This window comes from Silurus aristotelis (assembly GCF_946808225.1).
Source record: "Silurus aristotelis genome assembly, chromosome: 7".
Lineage (NCBI taxonomy): Eukaryota > Metazoa > Chordata > Actinopteri > Siluriformes > Siluridae > Silurus > Silurus aristotelis.
The window spans coordinates 930,173-948,434 of NC_139580.1; the positions used below are offsets into that span (position 1 = coordinate 930,173).

The 18,262-nt window shown below is 47.1% G+C and overlaps 2 protein-coding genes across 2 annotated transcripts in view; both read right to left on the reverse strand.

Moving 5' to 3' along the window:
* msto1 (misato mitochondrial distribution and morphology regulator 1) overlaps positions 1-17,403 on the reverse strand; it is a 46,070-nt gene extending 28,667 nt beyond the window's left edge. The window contains exons 1-5 of the mRNA XM_083546740.1: positions 17,222-17,403; positions 16,955-17,086; positions 16,698-16,882; positions 15,453-15,557; positions 15,243-15,352 (exon numbers count right to left, since the gene is read on the reverse strand). Coding sequence (XP_083402866.1) covers positions 15,243-15,352; positions 15,453-15,557; positions 16,698-16,882; positions 16,955-17,086; positions 17,222-17,350 — 661 coding nt within the window. The 5' untranslated portion in view covers positions 17,351-17,403. The remainder of the gene's footprint in view (positions 1-15,242; positions 15,353-15,452; positions 15,558-16,697; positions 16,883-16,954; positions 17,087-17,221) is intronic.
* LOC310729324 (uncharacterized protein) overlaps positions 1-18,262 on the reverse strand; it is a gene marked incomplete at its 3' end in the record, with an annotated part of 114,896 nt that overhangs the window by 45,292 nt on the left and 51,342 nt on the right. The window lies entirely within an intron of this gene.

The following is an 18,262-nucleotide window of genomic DNA, read 5'->3' on the forward strand; positions in this document are numbered from 1 at the left end:
GGTAGTGATGTACGGTAGTGATGTGCGGTAGTGATGTGCGGTAGTGGTAGTGATGTGCGGTAGTGATGTGCGGTAGTGGTAGTGATGTGCGGTAGTGATGTACGGTAGTGGTAGTGATGTGCGGTAGTGGTAGTGGTGTAGTGGTAGTGATGTACGGTAGTGGTAGTGGTGTAGTGGTAGTGATGTACGGTAGTGATATGATGTAGTGGTAGTGATGTACGGTAGTGATATGATGTAGTGGTAGTGATGTGCGGTAGTGGTAGTGATATGATGTACGGTAGTGATGTGCGGTAGTGATGTACGGTAGTGATGTGCGGTAGTGATGTGCGGTAGTGGTAGTGATGCGCGGTAGTGATGTGCGGTAGTGGTAGTGATGCGCGGTAGTGATGTGCGGTAGTGGTAGTGATGCGCGGTAGTGATGTGCGGTAGTGGTAGTGATGCGCGGTAGTGATGTGCGGTAGTGGTAGTGATGCGCGGTAGTGATGTGCGGTAGTGGTAGTGATGCGCGGTAGTGATGTGCGGTAGTGGTAGTGATGCGCGGTAGTGATGTGCGGTAGTGGTAGTGATGCGCGGTAGTGATGTGCGGTAGTGGTAGTGATGCGCGGTAGTGATGTGCGGTAGTGGTAGTGATGCGCGGTAGTGATGTGCGGTAGTGGTAGTGATGCGCGGTAGTGATGTGCGGTAGTGGTAGTGATGCGCGGTAGTGATGTGCGGTAGTGGTAGTGATGCGCGGTAGTGATGTGCGGTAGTGGTAGTGATGCGCGGTAGTGATGTGCGGTAGTGGTAGTGATGCGCGGTAGTGATGTGCGGTAGTGGTAGTGATGCGCGGTAGTGATGTGCGGTAGTGGTAGTGATGCGCGGTAGTGATGTGCGGTAGTGGTAGTGATGCGCGGTAGTGATGTGCGGTAGTGGTAGTGATGCGCGGTAGTGATGTGCGGTAGTGGTAGTGATGCGCGGTAGTGATGTGCGGTAGTGGTAGTGATGCGCGGTAGTGATGTGCGGTAGTGGTAGTGATGCGCGGTAGTGATGTGCGGTAGTGGTAGTGATGCGCGGTAGTGATGTGCGGTAGTGGTAGTGATGCGCGGTAGTGATGTGCGGTAGTGGTAGTGATGCGCGGTAGTGATGTGCGGTAGTGGTAGTGATGCGCGGTAGTGATGTGATGTAGTGGTAGTGATGTACGGTAGTGATATGATGTAGTGGTAGTGATATGATGTAGTGGTAGTGATATGATGTAGTGGTAGTGATATGATGTAGTGGTAGTGATGTACGGTAGTGATATGATGTAGTGGTAGTGATGTACGGTAGTGATATGATGTAGTGGTAGTGATATGATGTAGTGGTAGTGATATGATGTAGTGGTAGTGATATGATGTAGTGGTAGTGATATGATGTAGTGGTAGTGATGTACGGTAGTGATATGATGTAGTGGTAGTGATGTAGTGGTAGTGATATGATGTAGTGGTAGTGATATGATGTAGTGGTAGTGATATGATGTAGTGGTAGTGATATGATGTAGTGGTAGTGATGTACAGTAGTGATATGATGTAGTGGTAGTGATGTACAGTAGTGATATGATGTAGTGGTAGTGATGTGATGTAGTGGTAGTGATGTACAGTAGTGATATGATGTAGTGGTAGTGATGTACAGTAGTGATATAACGTATGGTAGTGATATGATGTAGTGGTAGTGATATGATGTAGTGATATAACGTATGGTAGTGATATGATGTAGTGGTAGTGATATGATGTAGTGGTAGTGATGTACGGTAGTGGTAGTGATGTAGTGGTAGTGATATGATGTAGTGGTAGTGATGTACGGTAGTGGTAGTGATGTAGTGGTAGTGATATGATGTAGTGGTAGTGATGTACGGTAGTGATATGATGTAGTGGTAGTGATGTACGGTAGTGATATGATGTAGTGGTAGTGATATGATGTAGTGGTAGTGATGTACGGTAGTGGTAGTGATGTAGTGGTAGTGATATGATGTAGTGGTAGTGATGTACGGTAGTGATATGATGTAGTGATATGATGTAGTGGTAGTGATATGATGTAGTGGTAGTGATATGATGTAGTGGTAGTGATGTACAGTAGTGATATAACATGGTAGTGATATGATGTAGTGGTAGTGATGTACAGTAGTGATAGTGATGTACAGTAGTGATATGATGTAGTGGTAGTGATGTACAGTAGTGATATAACGTATGGTAGTGATATGATGTAGTGGTAGTGATATGATGTAGTGGTAGTGATATGATGTAGTGGTAGTGATATGATGTAGTGGTAGTGATGTACGGTAGTGATATGATGTAGTGGTAGTGATATGATGTAGTGGTAGTGATATGATGTAGTGGTAGTGATGTACAGTAGTGATATGATGTAGTGGTAGTGATGTACAGTAGTGATAGTGATGTACAGTAGTGATATGATGTAGTGGTAGTGATATGATGTAGTGGTAGTGATGTACAGTAGTGATATAACATATGGTAGTGATATGATGTAGTGGTAGTGATGTACAGTAGTGATATGATGTAGTGGTAGTGATGTACAGTAGTGATATAACGTATGGTAGTGATATGATGTAGTGGTAGTGATATGATGTAGTGGTAGTGATATGATGTAGTGGTAGTGATATGATGTAGTGGTAGTGATGTACAGTAGTGATATGATGTAGTGGTAGTGATGTACAGTAGTGATATGATGTAGTGGTAGTGATGTACGGTAGTGATATGATGTAGTGGTAGTGATATGATGTAGTGGTAGTGATATGATGTAGTGGTAGTGATATGATGTAGTGGTAGTGATGTACAGTAGTGATATGATGTAGTGGTAGTGATGTACAGTAGTGATATAACATATGGTAGTGATATGATGTAGTGGTAGTGATGTACAGTAGTGATATGATGTAGTGGTAGTGATGTACAGTAGTGATATAACGTATGGTAGTGATATGATGTAGTGGTAGTGATATGATGTAGTGGTAGTGATATGATGTAGTGGTAGTGATGTACAGTAGTGATATGATGTAGTGGTAGTGATGTACGGTAGTGGTAGTGATGTAGTGGTAGTGATATGATGTAGTGGTAGTGATATGATGTAGTGGTAGTGATATGATGTAGTGGTAGTGATGTGATGTAGTGGTAGTGATGTAGTGGTAGTGATGTACAGTAGTGATATAACATATGGTAGTGATATGATGTAGTGGTAGTGATGTACAGTAGTGATATGATGTAGTGGTAGTGATATGATGTACAGTAGTGATATGATGTAGTGGTAGTGATATGATGTAGTGGTAGTGATGTACGGTAGTGATATGATGTAGTGGTAGTGATGTACGGTAGTGATATGATGTACGGTAGTGATATGATGTAGTGGTAGTGATATGATGTAGTGGTAGTGATATGATGTAGTGGTAGTGATATGATGTAGTGGTAGTGATGTACAGTAGTGATATAACGTATGGTAGTGATATGATGTAGTGGTAGTGATATGATGTAGTGGTAGTGATATGATGTAGTGGTAGTGATATGATGTAGTGGTAGTGATGTACAGTAGTGATATGATGTAGTGGTAGTGATGTACAGTAGTGGTAGTGATGTACAGTAGTGGTAGTGATGTACAGTAGTGGTAGTGATGTACAGTAGTGGTAGTGATGTACGGTAGTGATGTACAGTAGTGGTAGTGATGTACGGTAGTGATATGATGTAGTGGTAGTGATGTACGGTAGTGATATGATGTAGTGGTAGTGATGTACGGTAGTGATATGATGTAGTGGTAGTGATATGATGTAGTGGTAGTGATATGATGTAGTGGTAGTGATGTACAGTAGTGATATAACGTATGGTAGTGATATGATGTAGTGGTAGTGATATGATGTAGTGGTAGTGATGTACGGTAGTGATATGATGTAGTGGTAGTGATGTACGGTAGTGATATGATGTACGGTAGTGATATGATGTAGTGGTAGTGATATGATGTAGTGGTAGTGATGTACAGTAGTGATATAACGTATGGTAGTGATATGATGTAGTGGTAGTGATATGATGTAGTGGTAGTGATATGATGTAGTGGTAGTGATGTACAGTAGTGATATGATGTAGTGGTAGTGATGTACAGTAGTGGTAGTGATGTACGGTAGTGATGTACAGTAGTGGTAGTGATGTACGGTAGTGATATGATGTAGTGGTAGTGATGTACGGTAGTGATATGATGTAGTGGTAGTGATATGATGTAGTGGTAGTGATGTACGGTAGTGGTAGTGATGTACGGTAGTGGTAGTGATGTACAGTAGTGGTAGTGATGTACAGTAGTGGTAGTGATATGATGTAGTGGTAGTGATGTACGGTAGTGGTAGTGATGTAGTGGTAGTGATGTACGGTAGTGGTAGTGATGTACAGTAGTGGTAGTGATGTACGGTAGTGATATGATGTAGTGGTAGTGATGTACGGTAGTGATATGATGTAGTGGTAGTGATGTGCGGTAGTGGTAGTGATATGATGTACGGTAGTGATGTGCGGTAGTGATGTGCGGTAGTGGTAGTGATGTGCGGTAGTGATGTGCGGTAGTGGTAGTGATGTGCGGTAGTGATGTGCGGTAGTGGTAGTGATGTGCGGTAGTGATGTGCGGTAGTGATGCGCGGTAGTGATGCGCGGTAGTGATGCGCGGTAGTGATGCGCGGTAGTGATGCGCGGTAGTGATGCGCGGCAGTGATGCGCGGCAGTGATGCGCGGCAGTGATGCGCGGCAGTGATGCGCGGCAGTGATGCGCGGCAGTGGTGTGCGCTAGTGGCAGTGATGTGCGCTAGTGGCAGTGATGTGCGCTAGTGGCAGTGATGTGCGCTAGTGGCAGTGATGTGCGCTAGTGGCAGTGATGTGCGCTAGTGGCAGTGATGTGCGCTAGTGGCAGTGATGTGCGGTAGTGGTGTGCGCTAGTGGCAGTGATGTGCGGTAGTGGTGTGCGCTAGTGGCAGTGATGTGCGGTAGTGGTGTGCGCTAGTGGCAGTGATGTGCGGTAGTGGTGTGCGCTAGTGGCAGTGATGTGCGGTAGTGGTGTGCGCTAGTGGCAGTGATGTGCGGTAGTGGTGTGCGCTAGTGGCAGTGATGTGCGGTAGTGGTGTGCGCTAGTGGCAGTGATGTGCGGTAGTGGTGTGCGCTAGTGGCAGTGATGTGCGGTAGTGGTGTGCGCTAGTGGCAGTGATGTGCGGTAGTGGTGTGCGCTAGTGGCAGTGATGTGCGGTAGTGGTGTGCGCTAGTGGCAGTGATGTGCGGTAGTGGTGTGCGGTAGTGGCGGTGATGTGCGGTAGTGGTGTGCGGTAGTGGCGGTGATGTGCGGTAGTGGTGTGCGGTAGTGGCAGTGATGTGCGGTAGTGGTAGTGGTGTAGTGGCAGTGATGTGCGGTAGTGGTAGTGGTGTAGTGGCAGTGATGTACGGTAGTGGTAGTGGTGTAGTGGCAGTGATGTACGGTAGTGGTAGTGGTGTAGTGGTAGTGGTAGTGGTGTAGTGGTAGTGATGTACGGTAGTGGTAGTGGTGTAGTGGTAGTGATGTAGTGGTAGTGATATGATGTAGTGGTAGTGATGCGCGGTAGTGGTAGTGATGTGCGGTAGTGATGCGCGGTAGTGATGTGCGGTAGTGATGCGCGGTAGTGATGCGCGGTAGTGATGCGCGGTAGTGATGCGCGGTAGTGATGCGCGGTAGTGGTGTGCGCTAGTGGTGTGCGCTAGTGGCAGTGATGTGCGCTAGTGGCAGTGATGTGCGCTAGTGGCAGTGATGTGCGCTAGTGGCAGTGATGTGCGCTAGTGGCAGTGATGTGCGGTAGTGGCAGTGATGTGCGGTAGTGGTGTGCGCTAGTGGCAGTGATGTGCGGTAGTGGTGTGCGCTAGTGGCAGTGATGCGCGGTAGTGGTGTGCGCTAGTGGCAGTGATGCGCGGTAGTGGTGTGCGCTAGTGGCAGTGATGCGCGGTAGTGGTGTGCGCTAGTGGCAGTGATGCGCGGTAGTGGTGTGCGCTAGTGGCAGTGATGCGCGGTAGTGGTGTGCGCTAGTGGCAGTGATGCGCGGTAGTGGTGTGCGCTAGTGGCAGTGATGCGCGGTAGTGGTGTGCGCTAGTGGCAGTGATGCGCGGTAGTGGTGTGCGCTAGTGGCAGTGATGCGCGGTAGTGGTGTGCGCTAGTGGCAGTGATGCGCGGTAGTGGTGTGCGGTAGTGGCAGTGATGCGCGGTAGTGGTAGTGGTGTAGTGGCAGTGATGTACGGTAGTGGTAGTGGTGTAGTGGCAGTGATGTACGGTAGTGGTAGTGGTGTAGTGGTAGTGGTAGTGGTGTAGTGGTAGTGATGTACGGTAGTGGTAGTGGTGTAGTGGTAGTGATGTAGTGGTAGTGATATGATGTAGTGGTAGTGATGTAGTGGTAGTGATATGATGTAGTGGTAGTGATGCGCGGTAGTGGTAGTGATGTGCGGTAGTGATGCGCGGTAGTGGTAGTGATGTGCGGTAGTGATGCGCGGTAGTGGTAGTGATGCGCGGTAGTGATGCGCGGTAGTGATGCGCGGTAGTGATGCGCGGTAGTGATGCGCGGTAGTGATGCGCGGTAGTGGTAGTGATGCGCGGTAGTGATGCGCGGTAGTGGTAGTGATGCGCGGTAGTGATGCGCGGTAGTGGTAGTGATGTGCGGTAGTGGTGCGCGCTAGTGGCAGTGATGCGCGGTAGTGGTGTGCGCTAGTGGCAGTGATGCGCGGTAGTGGTGTGCGCTAGTGGCAGTGATGCGCGGTAGTGGTGTGCGCTAGTGGCAGTGATGCGCGGTAGTGGTGTGCGCTAGTGGCAGTGATGCGCGGTAGTGGTAGTGGTGTAGTGGCAGTGATGCGCGGTAGTGGTAGTGGTGTAGTGGCAGTGATGTGCGGTAGTGGTAGTGGTGTAGTGGCAGTGATGTACGGTAGTGGTAGTGGTGTAGTGGTAGTGGTAGTGGTGTAGTGGTAGTGATGTACGGTAGTGGTAGTGGTGTAGTGGTAGTGATGTAGTGGTAGTGATATGATGTAGTGGTAGTGATGTAGTGGTAGTGATATGATGTAGTGGTAGTGATGCGCGGTAGTGGTAGTGATGTGCGGTAGTGATGCGCGGTAGTGGTAGTGATGTGCGGTAGTGATGCGCGGTAGTGGTAGTGATGCGCGGTAGTGATGCGCGGTAGTGATGCGCGGTAGTGATGCGCGGTAGTGGTAGTGATGCGCGGTAGTGATGCGCGGTAGTGGTAGTGATGCGCGGTAGTGATGCGCGGTAGTGGTAGTGATGTGCGGTAGTGATGCGCGGTAGTGGTAGTGATGCGCGGTAGTGATGCGCGGTAGTGATGCGCGGTAGTGATGCGCGGTAGTGATGCGCGGTAGTGATGCGCGGTAGTGATGCGCGGTAGTGATGCGCGGTAGTGATGCGCGGTAGTGATGCGCGGTAGTGGTAGTGATGCGCGGTAGTGATGCGCGGTAGTGGTAGTGATGCGCGGTAGTGATGTGCGGTAGTGGTAGTGATGCGCGGTAGTGATGTGCGGTAGTGGTAGTGATGCGCGGTAGTGATGTGCGGTAGTGGTAGTGATGCGCGGTAGTGATGTGCGGTAGTGGTAGTGATGCGCGGTAGTGATGTGCGGTAGTGGTAGTGATGCGCGGTAGTGATGTGCGGTAGTGGTAGTGATGCGCGGTAGTGATGTGCGGTAGTGGTAGTGATGCGCGGTAGTGATGTGCGGTAGTGGTAGTGATGCGCGGTAGTGATGTGCGGTAGTGGTAGTGATGCGCGGTAGTGATGTGCGGTAGTGGTAGTGATGCGCGGTAGTGATGTGCGGTAGTGGTAGTGATGCGCGGTAGTGATGTGCGGTAGTGGTAGTGATGCGCGGTAGTGATGTGCGGTAGTGGTAGTGATGCGCGGTAGTGATGTGCGGTAGTGGTAGTGATGCGCGGTAGTGATGTGCGGTAGTGGTAGTGATGCGCGGTAGTGATGTGCGGTAGTGGTAGTGATGCGCGGTAGTGATGTGCGGTAGTGGTAGTGATGCGCGGTAGTGATGTGCGGTAGTGGTAGTGATGCGCGGTAGTGATGTGCGGTAGTGGTAGTGATGCGCGGTAGTGATGTGCGGTAGTGGTAGTGATGCGCGGTAGTGGTAGTGATGCGCGGTAGTGATGCGCGGTAGTGGTAGTGATGCGCGGTAGTGATGCGCGGTAGTGATGCGCGGTAGTGGTAGTGATGCGCGGTAGTGATGCGCGGTAGTGGTAGTGATGCGCGGTAGTGATGCGCGGTAGTGGTAGTGATGCGCGGTAGTGATGCGCGGTAGTGGTAGTGATGCGCGGTAGTGATGCGCGGTAGTGGTAGTGATGCGCGGTAGTGATGCGCGGTAGTGGTAGTGATGCGCGGTAGTGATGCGCGGTAGTGGTAGTGATGCGCGGTAGTGATGCGCGGTAGTGGTAGTGATGCGCGGTAGTGATGCGCGGTAGTGGTAGTGATGCGCGGTAGTGATGCGCGGTAGTGGTAGTGATGCGCGGTAGTGATGCGCGGTAGTGGTAGTGATGCGCGGTAGTGATGCGCGGTAGTGGTAGTGATGCGCGGTAGTGATGCGCGGTAGTGGTAGTGATGCGCGGTAGTGATGCGCGGTAGTGGTAGTGATGCGCGGTAGTGATGCGCGGTAGTGGTAGTGATGCGCGGTAGTGATGCGCGGTAGTGGTAGTGATGCGCGGTAGTGATGCGCGGTAGTGGTAGTGATGCGCGGTAGTGATGCGCGGTAGTGGTAGTGATGCGCGGTAGTGATGCGCGGTAGTGGTAGTGATGCGCGGTAGTGATGCGCGGTAGTGGTAGTGATGCGCGGTAGTGATGCGCGGTAGTGGTAGTGATGCGCGGTAGTGATGCGCGGTAGTGGTAGTGATGCGCGGTAGTGATGTGCGGTAGTGGTAGTGATGCGCGGTAGTGATGTGCGGTAGTGGTAGTGATGCGCGGTAGTGATGTGCGGTAGTGGTAGTGATGCGCGGTAGTGATGTGCGGTAGTGGTAGTGATGCGCGGTAGTGATGTGCGGTAGTGGTAGTGATGCGCGGTAGTGATGTGCGGTAGTGGTAGTGATGCGCGGTAGTGATGTGCGGTAGTGGTAGTGATGCGCGGTAGTGATGTGCGGTAGTGGTAGTGATGCGCGGTAGTGATGTGCGGTAGTGGTAGTGATGCGCGGTAGTGATGTGCGGTAGTGGTAGTGATGCGCGGTAGTGATGTGCGGTAGTGGTAGTGATGCGCGGTAGTGATGTGCGGTAGTGGTAGTGATGCGCGGTAGTGATGTGCGGTAGTGGTAGTGATGCGCGGTAGTGATGTGCGGTAGTGGTAGTGATGCGCGGTAGTGATGTGCGGTAGTGGTAGTGATGCGCGGTAGTGATGTGCGGTAGTGGTAGTGATGCGCGGTAGTGATGTGCGGTAGTGGTAGTGATGCGCGGTAGTGATGTGCGGTAGTGGTAGTGATGCGCGGTAGTGATGTGCGGTAGTGGTAGTGATGCGCGGTAGTGATGTGCGGTAGTGGTAGTGATGCGCGGTAGTGATGTGCGGTAGTGGTAGTGATGCGCGGTAGTGATGTGCGGTAGTGGTAGTGATGCGCGGTAGTGATGTGCGGTAGTGGTAGTGATGCGCGGTAGTGATGTGCGGTAGTGGTAGTGATGCGCGGTAGTGATGTGCGGTAGTGGTAGTGATGCGCGGTAGTGATGTGCGGTAGTGGTAGTGATGCGCGGTAGTGATGTGCGGTAGTGGTAGTGATGCGCGGTAGTGATGTGCGGTAGTGGTAGTGATGCGCGGTAGTGATGTGCGGTAGTGGTAGTGATGCGCGGTAGTGATGTGCGGTAGTGGTAGTGATGCGCGGTAGTGATGTGCGGTAGTGGTAGTGATGCGCGGTAGTGATGTGCGGTAGTGGTAGTGATGCGCGGTAGTGATGTGCGGTAGTGGTAGTGATGCGCGGTAGTGATGTGCGGTAGTGGTAGTGATGCGCGGTAGTGATGTGCGGTAGTGGTAGTGATGCGCGGTAGTGATGTGCGGTAGTGGTAGTGATGCGCGGTAGTGATGTGCGGTAGTGGTAGTGATGCGCGGTAGTGATGCGCGGTAGTGGTAGTGATGCGCGGTAGTGATGCGCGGTAGTGGTAGTGATGCGCGGTAGTGATGCGCGGTAGTGGTGTACAGTAGTGGTAGTGATGCGCGGTAGTGGTGTACAGTAGTGGTAGTGATGCGCGGTAGTGGTGTACAGTAGTGGTAGTGATGCGCGGTAGTGGTGTACAGTAGTGGTAGTGATGCGCGGTAGTGGTGTACAGTAGTGGTAGTGATGCGCGGTAGTGGTGTACAGTAGTGGTAGTGATGCGCGGTAGTGGTGTACAGTAGTGGTAGTGATGCGCGGTAGTGGTGTACAGTAGTGGTAGTGATGCGCGGTAGTGGTGTACAGTAGTGGTAGTGATGCGCGGTAGTGGTGTACAGTAGTGGTAGTGATGCGCGGTAGTGGTGTACAGTAGTGGTAGTGATGCGCGGTAGTGGTGTACAGTAGTGGTAGTGATGCGCGGTAGTGGTGTACAGTAGTGGTAGTGATGCGCGGTAGTGGTGTACAGTAGTGGTAGTGATGCGCGGTAGTGGTGTACAGTAGTGGTAGTGATGCGCGGTAGTGGTGTACAGTAGTGGTAGTGATGTGCGGTAGTGGTGTACGGTAGTGATGTGCGGTAGTGATGTGCGGTAGTGGTAGTGATGTGCGGTAGTGATGTGCGGTAGTGGTAGTGATGTGCGGTAGTGATGTGCGGTAGTGGTAGTGATGTGCGGTAGTGATGTACGGTAGTGGTAGTGATGTGCGGTAGTGATGTACGGTAGTGGTAGTGATGTGCGGTAGTGATGTGATGTAGTGGTAGTGATGTGCGGTAGTGATGTGATGTAGTGGTAGTGATGTGCGGTAGTGATGTGATGTAGTGGTAGTGATGTGCGGTAGTGATGTGATGTAGTGGTAGTGATGTGCGGTAGTGATGTGATGTAGTGGTAGTGATGTGCGGTAGTGATGTGATGTAGTGGTAGTGATGTGCGGTAGTGATGTGATGTAGTGGTAGTGATGTGCGGTAGTGATGTAGTGGTAGTGATGTGCGGTAGTGATGTAGTGGTAGTGATGTGCGGTAGTGATGTGATGTAGTGGTAGTGATGTGCGGTAGTGATGTGATGTAGTGGTAGTGATGTGCGGTAGTGATGTGATGTAGTGGTAGTGATGTGCGGTAGTGATGTGATGTAGTGGTAGTGATGTGCGGTAGTGATGTGATGTAGTGGTAGTGATGTGCGGTAGTGATGTGATGTAGTGGTAGTGATGTGCGGTAGTGATGTGATGTAGTGGTAGTGATGTGCGGTAGTGATGTGATGTAGTGGTAGTGATGTACAGTAGTGATGTGATGTAGTGGTAGTGATGTACGGTAGTGATGTGATGTAGTGGTAGTGATGTACGGTAGTGATGTGATGTAGTGGTAGTGATGTACGGTAGTGATGTGATGTAGTGGTAGTGATGTACGGTAGTGATGTGATGTAGTGGTAGTGATGTACGGTAGTAATATAACATATGGTAGTGATGTACAGTAGTGATATGATGTAGTGGTAGTGATGTACAGTAGTGATATAACGTATGGTAGTGATATGATGTAGTGGTAGTGATGTACAGTAGTGATATAACGTATGGTAGTGATATGATGTAGTGGTAGTGATGTACAGTAGTGATATGATGTAGTGGTAGTGATGTACGGTAGTGATATAACGTATGGTAGTGATATGATGTAGTGGTAGTGATGTACAGTAGTGATATAACGTATGGTAGTGATGTACAGTAGTGATATGATGTAGTGGTAGTGATGTACGGTAGTGATAAGATGTAGTGGTAGTGATGTACAGTAGTGATATGATGTAGTGGTAGTGATGTACAGTAGTGATATGATGTAGTGGTAGTGATGTACAGTAGTGATATGATGTAGTGGTAGTGATGTACAGTAGTGATATGATGTAGTGGTAGTGATGTACAGTAGTGATAAGATGTAGTGGTAGTGATGTACGGTAGTGATATGATGTAGTGGTAGTGATGTACGGTAGTGATATGATGTAGTGGTAGTGATGTACGGTAGTGATATGATGTAGTGGTAGTGATGTACGGTAGTAATATGATGTAGTGGTAGTGATGTACGGTAGTAATATAACATATGGTAGTGATGTACGGTAGTGATATGATGTAGTGGTAGTGATGTACGGTAGTGATATAACGTATGGTAGTGATATGATGTAGTGGTAGTGATGTACAGTAGTGATATGATGTAGTGGTAGTGATGTACAGTAGTGATATGATGTAGTGGTAGTGATGTACAGTAGTGATATAACGTATGGTAGTGATGTACAGTAGTGATAAGATGTAGTGGTAGTGATGTACAGTAGTGATATGATGTAGTGGTAGTGATGTACAGTAGTGATATAACGTATGGTAGTGATATGATGTAGTGGTAGTGATGTACAGTAGTGATATAACGTATGGTAGTGATATGATGTAGTGGTAGTGATGTACAGTAGTGATATGATGTAGTGGTAGTGATGTACGGTAGTGATAAGATGTAGTGGTAGTGATGTACAGTAGTGATATGATGTAGTGGTAGTGATGTACAGTAGTGATATGATGTAGTGGTAGTGATGTACAGTAGTGATATGATGTAGTGGTAGTGATGTACAGTAGTGATAAGATGTAGTGGTAGTGATGTACAGTAGTGATATGATGTAGTGGTAGTGATGTACGGTAGTGATATGATGTAGTGGTAGTGATGTACGGTAGTAATATGATGTAGTGGTAGTGATGTACGGTAGTAATATAACATATGGTAGTGATGTACGGTAGTGATATGATGTAGTGGTAGTGATGTACGGTAGTGATATGATGTAGTGGTAGTGATGTACGGTAGTGATATAACGTACGGTAGTGATATGATGTAGTGGTAGTGATGTACAGTAGTGATATGATGTAGTGGTAGTGATGTACAGTAGTGATATGATGTAGTGGTAGTGATGTACAGTAGTGATATAACGTATGGTAGTGATGTACAGTAGTGATAAGATGTAGTGGTAGTGATGTACAGTAGTGATATGATGTAGTGGTAGTGATGTACAGTAGTGATATGATGTAGTGGTAGTGATGTACAGTAGTGATATGATGTAGTGGTAGTGATGTACAGTAGTGATATGATGTAGTGGTAGTGATGTACGGTAGTGATATGATGTAGTGGTAGTGATGTACGGTAGTGATATGATGTAGTGGTAGTGATGTACGGTAGTGATATGATGTAGTGGTAGTGATGTACGGTAGTGATATGATGTAGTGGTAGTGATGTACGGTAGTGATATGATGTAGTGGTAGTGATGTACGGTAGTGATATGATGTAGTGGTAGTGATGTACGGTAGTGATATGATGTAGTGGTAGTGATGTACAGTAGTAATATAACATATGGTAGTGATGTACAGTAGTGATATGATGTAGTGGTAGTGATGTACAGTAGTGATATAACGTATGGTAGTGATATGATGTAGTGGTAGTGATGTACGGTAGTGATATGATGTAGTGGTAGTGATGTACAGTAGTGATATAACGTATGGTAGTGATATACAGTAGTGATAAGATGTAGTGGTAGTGATGTACAGTAGTGATAAGATGTAGTGGTAGTGATGTACAGTAGTGATATGATGTAGTGGTAGTGATGTACGGTAGTGATATAACGTATGGTAGTGATGTACAGTAGTGATATGATGTAGTGGTAGTGATGTACAGTAGTGATATGATGTAGTGGTAGTGATATAACGTATGGTAGTGATATGATGTAGTGGTAGTGATGTACAGTAGTGATATGATGTAGTGGTAGTGATGTACGGTAGTGATATAACGTATGGTAGTGATGTTCGGTAGTGATATGATGTAGTGGTAGTGATGTACAGTAGTGATATGATGTATTTGTAGTGATGTACAGTAGTGATATGATGTAGTGGTAGTGATGTACAGTAGTGATATGATGTAGTGGTAGTGATGTACGGTAGTGATATGATGTAGTGGTAGTGATGTACAGTAGTGATATAACGTACGGTAGTGATATGATGTAGTGGTAGTGATGTACAGTAGTGATATGATGTAGTGGTAGTGATATAACGTATGGTAGTGATATGATGTAGTGGTAGTGATGTACAGTAGTGATATGATGTAGTGGTAGTGATGTACGGTAGTGATATAACGTATGGTAGTGATGTTCGGTAGTGATATGATGTAGTGGTAGTGATGTACAGTAGTGATATGATGTAGTGGTAGTGATGTACAGTAGTGATATGATGTAGTGGTAGTGATGTACAGTAGTGATATGATGTAGTGGTAGTGATGTACGGTAGTGATATAACGTATGGTAGTGATGTTCGGTAGTGATATGACGTAGTGGTAGTGATGTTCGGTAGTGATATGATGTAGTGGTAGTGATGTACAGTAGTGATATGATGTAGTGGTAGTGATGTACAGTAGTGATATGATGTAGTGGTAGTGATGTACAGTAGTGATATGATGTAGTGGTAGTGATGTACAGTAGTAATATAACATATGGTAGTGATGTACAGTAGTAATATAACATATGGTAGTGATGTACAGTAGTGATATGATGTAGTGGTAGTGATATGATGTAGTGGTAGTGATGTACAGTAGTGATATGATGTAGTGGTAGTGATATAACGTATGGTAGTGATATGATGTAGTGGTAGTGATGTATGGTAGTGATATAACGTATGGTAGTGATGTACGGTAGTGATGATGTAGTGGTAGTGATGTACAGTAGTGATATAACGTATGGTAGTGATATGATGTAGTGGTAGTGATGATGTAGTGGTAGTGATGTACAGTAGTGATATGATGTAGTGGTAGTGATATAACGTATGGTAGTGATGTACGGTAGTGATGATGTAGTGGTAGTGATGTACAGTAGTGATATAACGTATGGTAGTGATATGATGTAGTGGTAGTGATGTACAGTAGTGATAAGATGTAGTGGTAGTGATGTACAGTAGTGATTATAACGTACGGTAGTGATATGATGTAGTGGTAGTGATGTACAGTAGTGATATGATGTAGTGGTAGTGATATAACGTATGGTAGTGATATGATGTAGTGGTAGTGATGTACAGTAGTGATATGATGTAGTGGTAGTGATATAACGTATGGTAGTGATATGATGTAGTGCTAGTGATAACACATACCTGTACTAGATGTTTGGTTCTGTAAGAAACCCTGGGAGTCGAGTATTGGATTGAAGATCTGAGGAAAGGGTGGAGTCACTTTACTAGGAGAGGAGAGCAACTGTATTGCACTGTGGGACAACACACACACACACACACACACACACACACACACATTATATGTAAAGTTAAAATGCATGATTATGATCTCTGTGTGTGTGTGTTACGTACAGTGGTGTAGAAGGGTAGTGTGTTGTGAGGTATGTGCCCAGAACGTCTTCTCCTGACTGAGCAGAGTGCAGAATGGAGGAAGGTTCTGTTCCAGGAGCCAGAGAACTGCAGAGATAAAAGTACATTATAGCCCCATACATGAACTTCATGACCTCCCTATGACCCCTACACATCCAGACAATCTCTCCATAACCAAACATCGACCTGTTTCAGTAGAGATGTAGAAGAGTTTTATTATTCATACATTAGGATATTAAAAAAAGAAGGAGGTCAGGAACATACGCTTATTATAGAATAATGCACTTAGACTGGAGACTGAAGAACTAGGATTGGATTTAGAGATTAAAGATTGAATACTGACATTGGGATTAAAGATTAAAGACTGGGATAAGAGTTCGGGATTGGATATTAAGATTGGATTATGAGGTGCATCAGATGGCAGCACACTATTTGCACATTTGCTTGGACACAGGAAGCTTTTGTTCCCCTTTACGCAAATTAACGGTATCGCCAAGCTGCCACTCTTGGGCCCTTGAACAAGGCCCTTAACCCTCTGTGCTCCAGGGGCTCCGTATCATGGCCGACCCTACACTCTGACCCCAGCTTCCGAGCAAGATGGGATATGAGAAGAACAAATTTCACTGTGCTGTAATGTATATGTGACAAATAAAGTCTATTCTTCTTTTTCAAATTAAATTATAATATACAGTATGTCTCCATCTAGTGGCCATCTCTAATATGTGTCCATTTTACATTCTTCTTTACATTCTACAGTGGAACCTCGGAGTTCGCGGCCTCAGCGCTCGCGACCTCGCATGCTCGCGACTTTCATTCCGACCGGCGACTCTCATTCAGATCGGCTCGTGAGCAACCGCGAGCTGCTCAAAACGCTAGCTTTAACATTTCTAATCAAGGTTTATCTCATTAAAATTGTCTAATAATTAAGTGTTATGGAGTGAAAGTGTTATTTACTCATTTAAATCGATTTCGTATAGTGTTCTTTGGGTTTTAACTGGGTTGGAAGGGGTGTATCAAAAGGTCTTGGTCCCTAACCCTCGCGAGCTCCGAGGTTCCACTGTACACCAGATCTTCATGGAGCTGCTTTGTGTTTAGGGGCATTGCCATGCTGGAACAGATTTGGGTCTTCTTGTTAACAGGAACGCAACATTTTATTATACTGCATCCAAAGACGTCCTGTACAATTAAGTGCCTTCAGCTTTGTGGTAACAGTAACAATCCTCATACCTCACTTGGCTCTGCCCCTCCAGCCCCCGCAGCATCACCGACTGGCCGAAACATCGCCCGTTGGCCCGCTCGGGGCAGCCCGATAAAGGTTTCCAGGGTAACGTATCAGCACAGGCGGTTAGTGCGTCAGGGAGACTGCTGCCTTGCATCATGGGAAATGGGACAGACCCATAAGCGCACACAACCTGTGAAAAACAAACAGAAAGATTAGCCGATGCTCAGGTGCGTAACACGCAGGCCACATTCGGCCACCTCACCTTCCTCCCCGAGTAGTTAAACGCATCCGCCAGCTGCCACATGGGGACGCTGTTGTATCTCAGCCTGTAGGGGGCGGTCATCGTGTCCAGAGCTAGAGCTAACACTGAGCTGCTGTGATACCACAGAGATGGCTGGAGAGAGCGAGAGAGAGAGTGTGTAAGTGTGTGTGTGTGTGTGTGTGTGTGTGTGTGTGTAGTTATTATTAGCTCCAGACAGACTAATAATCAGCATGTTTTAAACATGAATAAAAAAACGCAAAAACTCACATCATAACTGAGGAGAGGGAAGGACATGGGCGGAGCCGAACATCTCCCAAGCCCGCCCCTCAAGGTCAAAGGGCAGAACAATGAGCTGTGATTGGCCATGTGCACCATTCCCAGAACACAGTTCATCATGTGATACGCCTCCTTAATCGGACTCTGTCCAGGACAGAAACACAGACACTTCAATATATATATATATATATATATATATATATATATATATAGAGAGAGAGAGAGAGAGAGAGAGAGAGAGAGAGAGAGAGAGAGAGAGAGAGAGAGAGAGAGAGAGAGAGAGAGAGAGAGAGAGAGAGAGAGAGAGAGATACAGAACTGGACACACAGTAATGTAACCAAACAGACAGACAGTTACATACCCAGACAGACAGACAGACAGAGTAATGAGTCAAGTCAAGAAGATTTTATGGTCATTTCAACTATAAATATGTGACGCAGTACACAGTGACATGAAACAACGTTCCTCCAGAACCCTGGTGCTACATACAACAACAATCACAGAAACAGAAAACACAGGGTTTAGGACTGTAAGCGTCCTCAACACAGAAAGTGCATCGTGTGCAGCCTGTTACATACCCAGACAGACAGACAGACAGACTGTTACATACCCAGACAGACAGACAGACAGACAGACAGACTGTTACATACCCAGACAGACAGACATACAGACTGTTACATACCCAGACAGACAGACAGACAGACAGACAGACTGTTACACTACCCAGACAGACAGACAGACAGACAGACAGACTGTTACATACCCAGACAGACAGGACAGACAGACAGACAGACTGTTACATACCCAGACAGACAGACAGACAGACAGACTGTTACATACCCAGACAGACAGACAGACAGACAGACTGTTACATACCCAGACAGACAGACAGACAGACAGACAGACAGACAGACAGACAGTTACATACCCAGACAGACAGACAGACAGACAGACAGTTACATACCCAGACAGACAGACAGACAGACAGACTGTTACATACCCAGACAGACAGAGACTGTTGCATACCCAGAC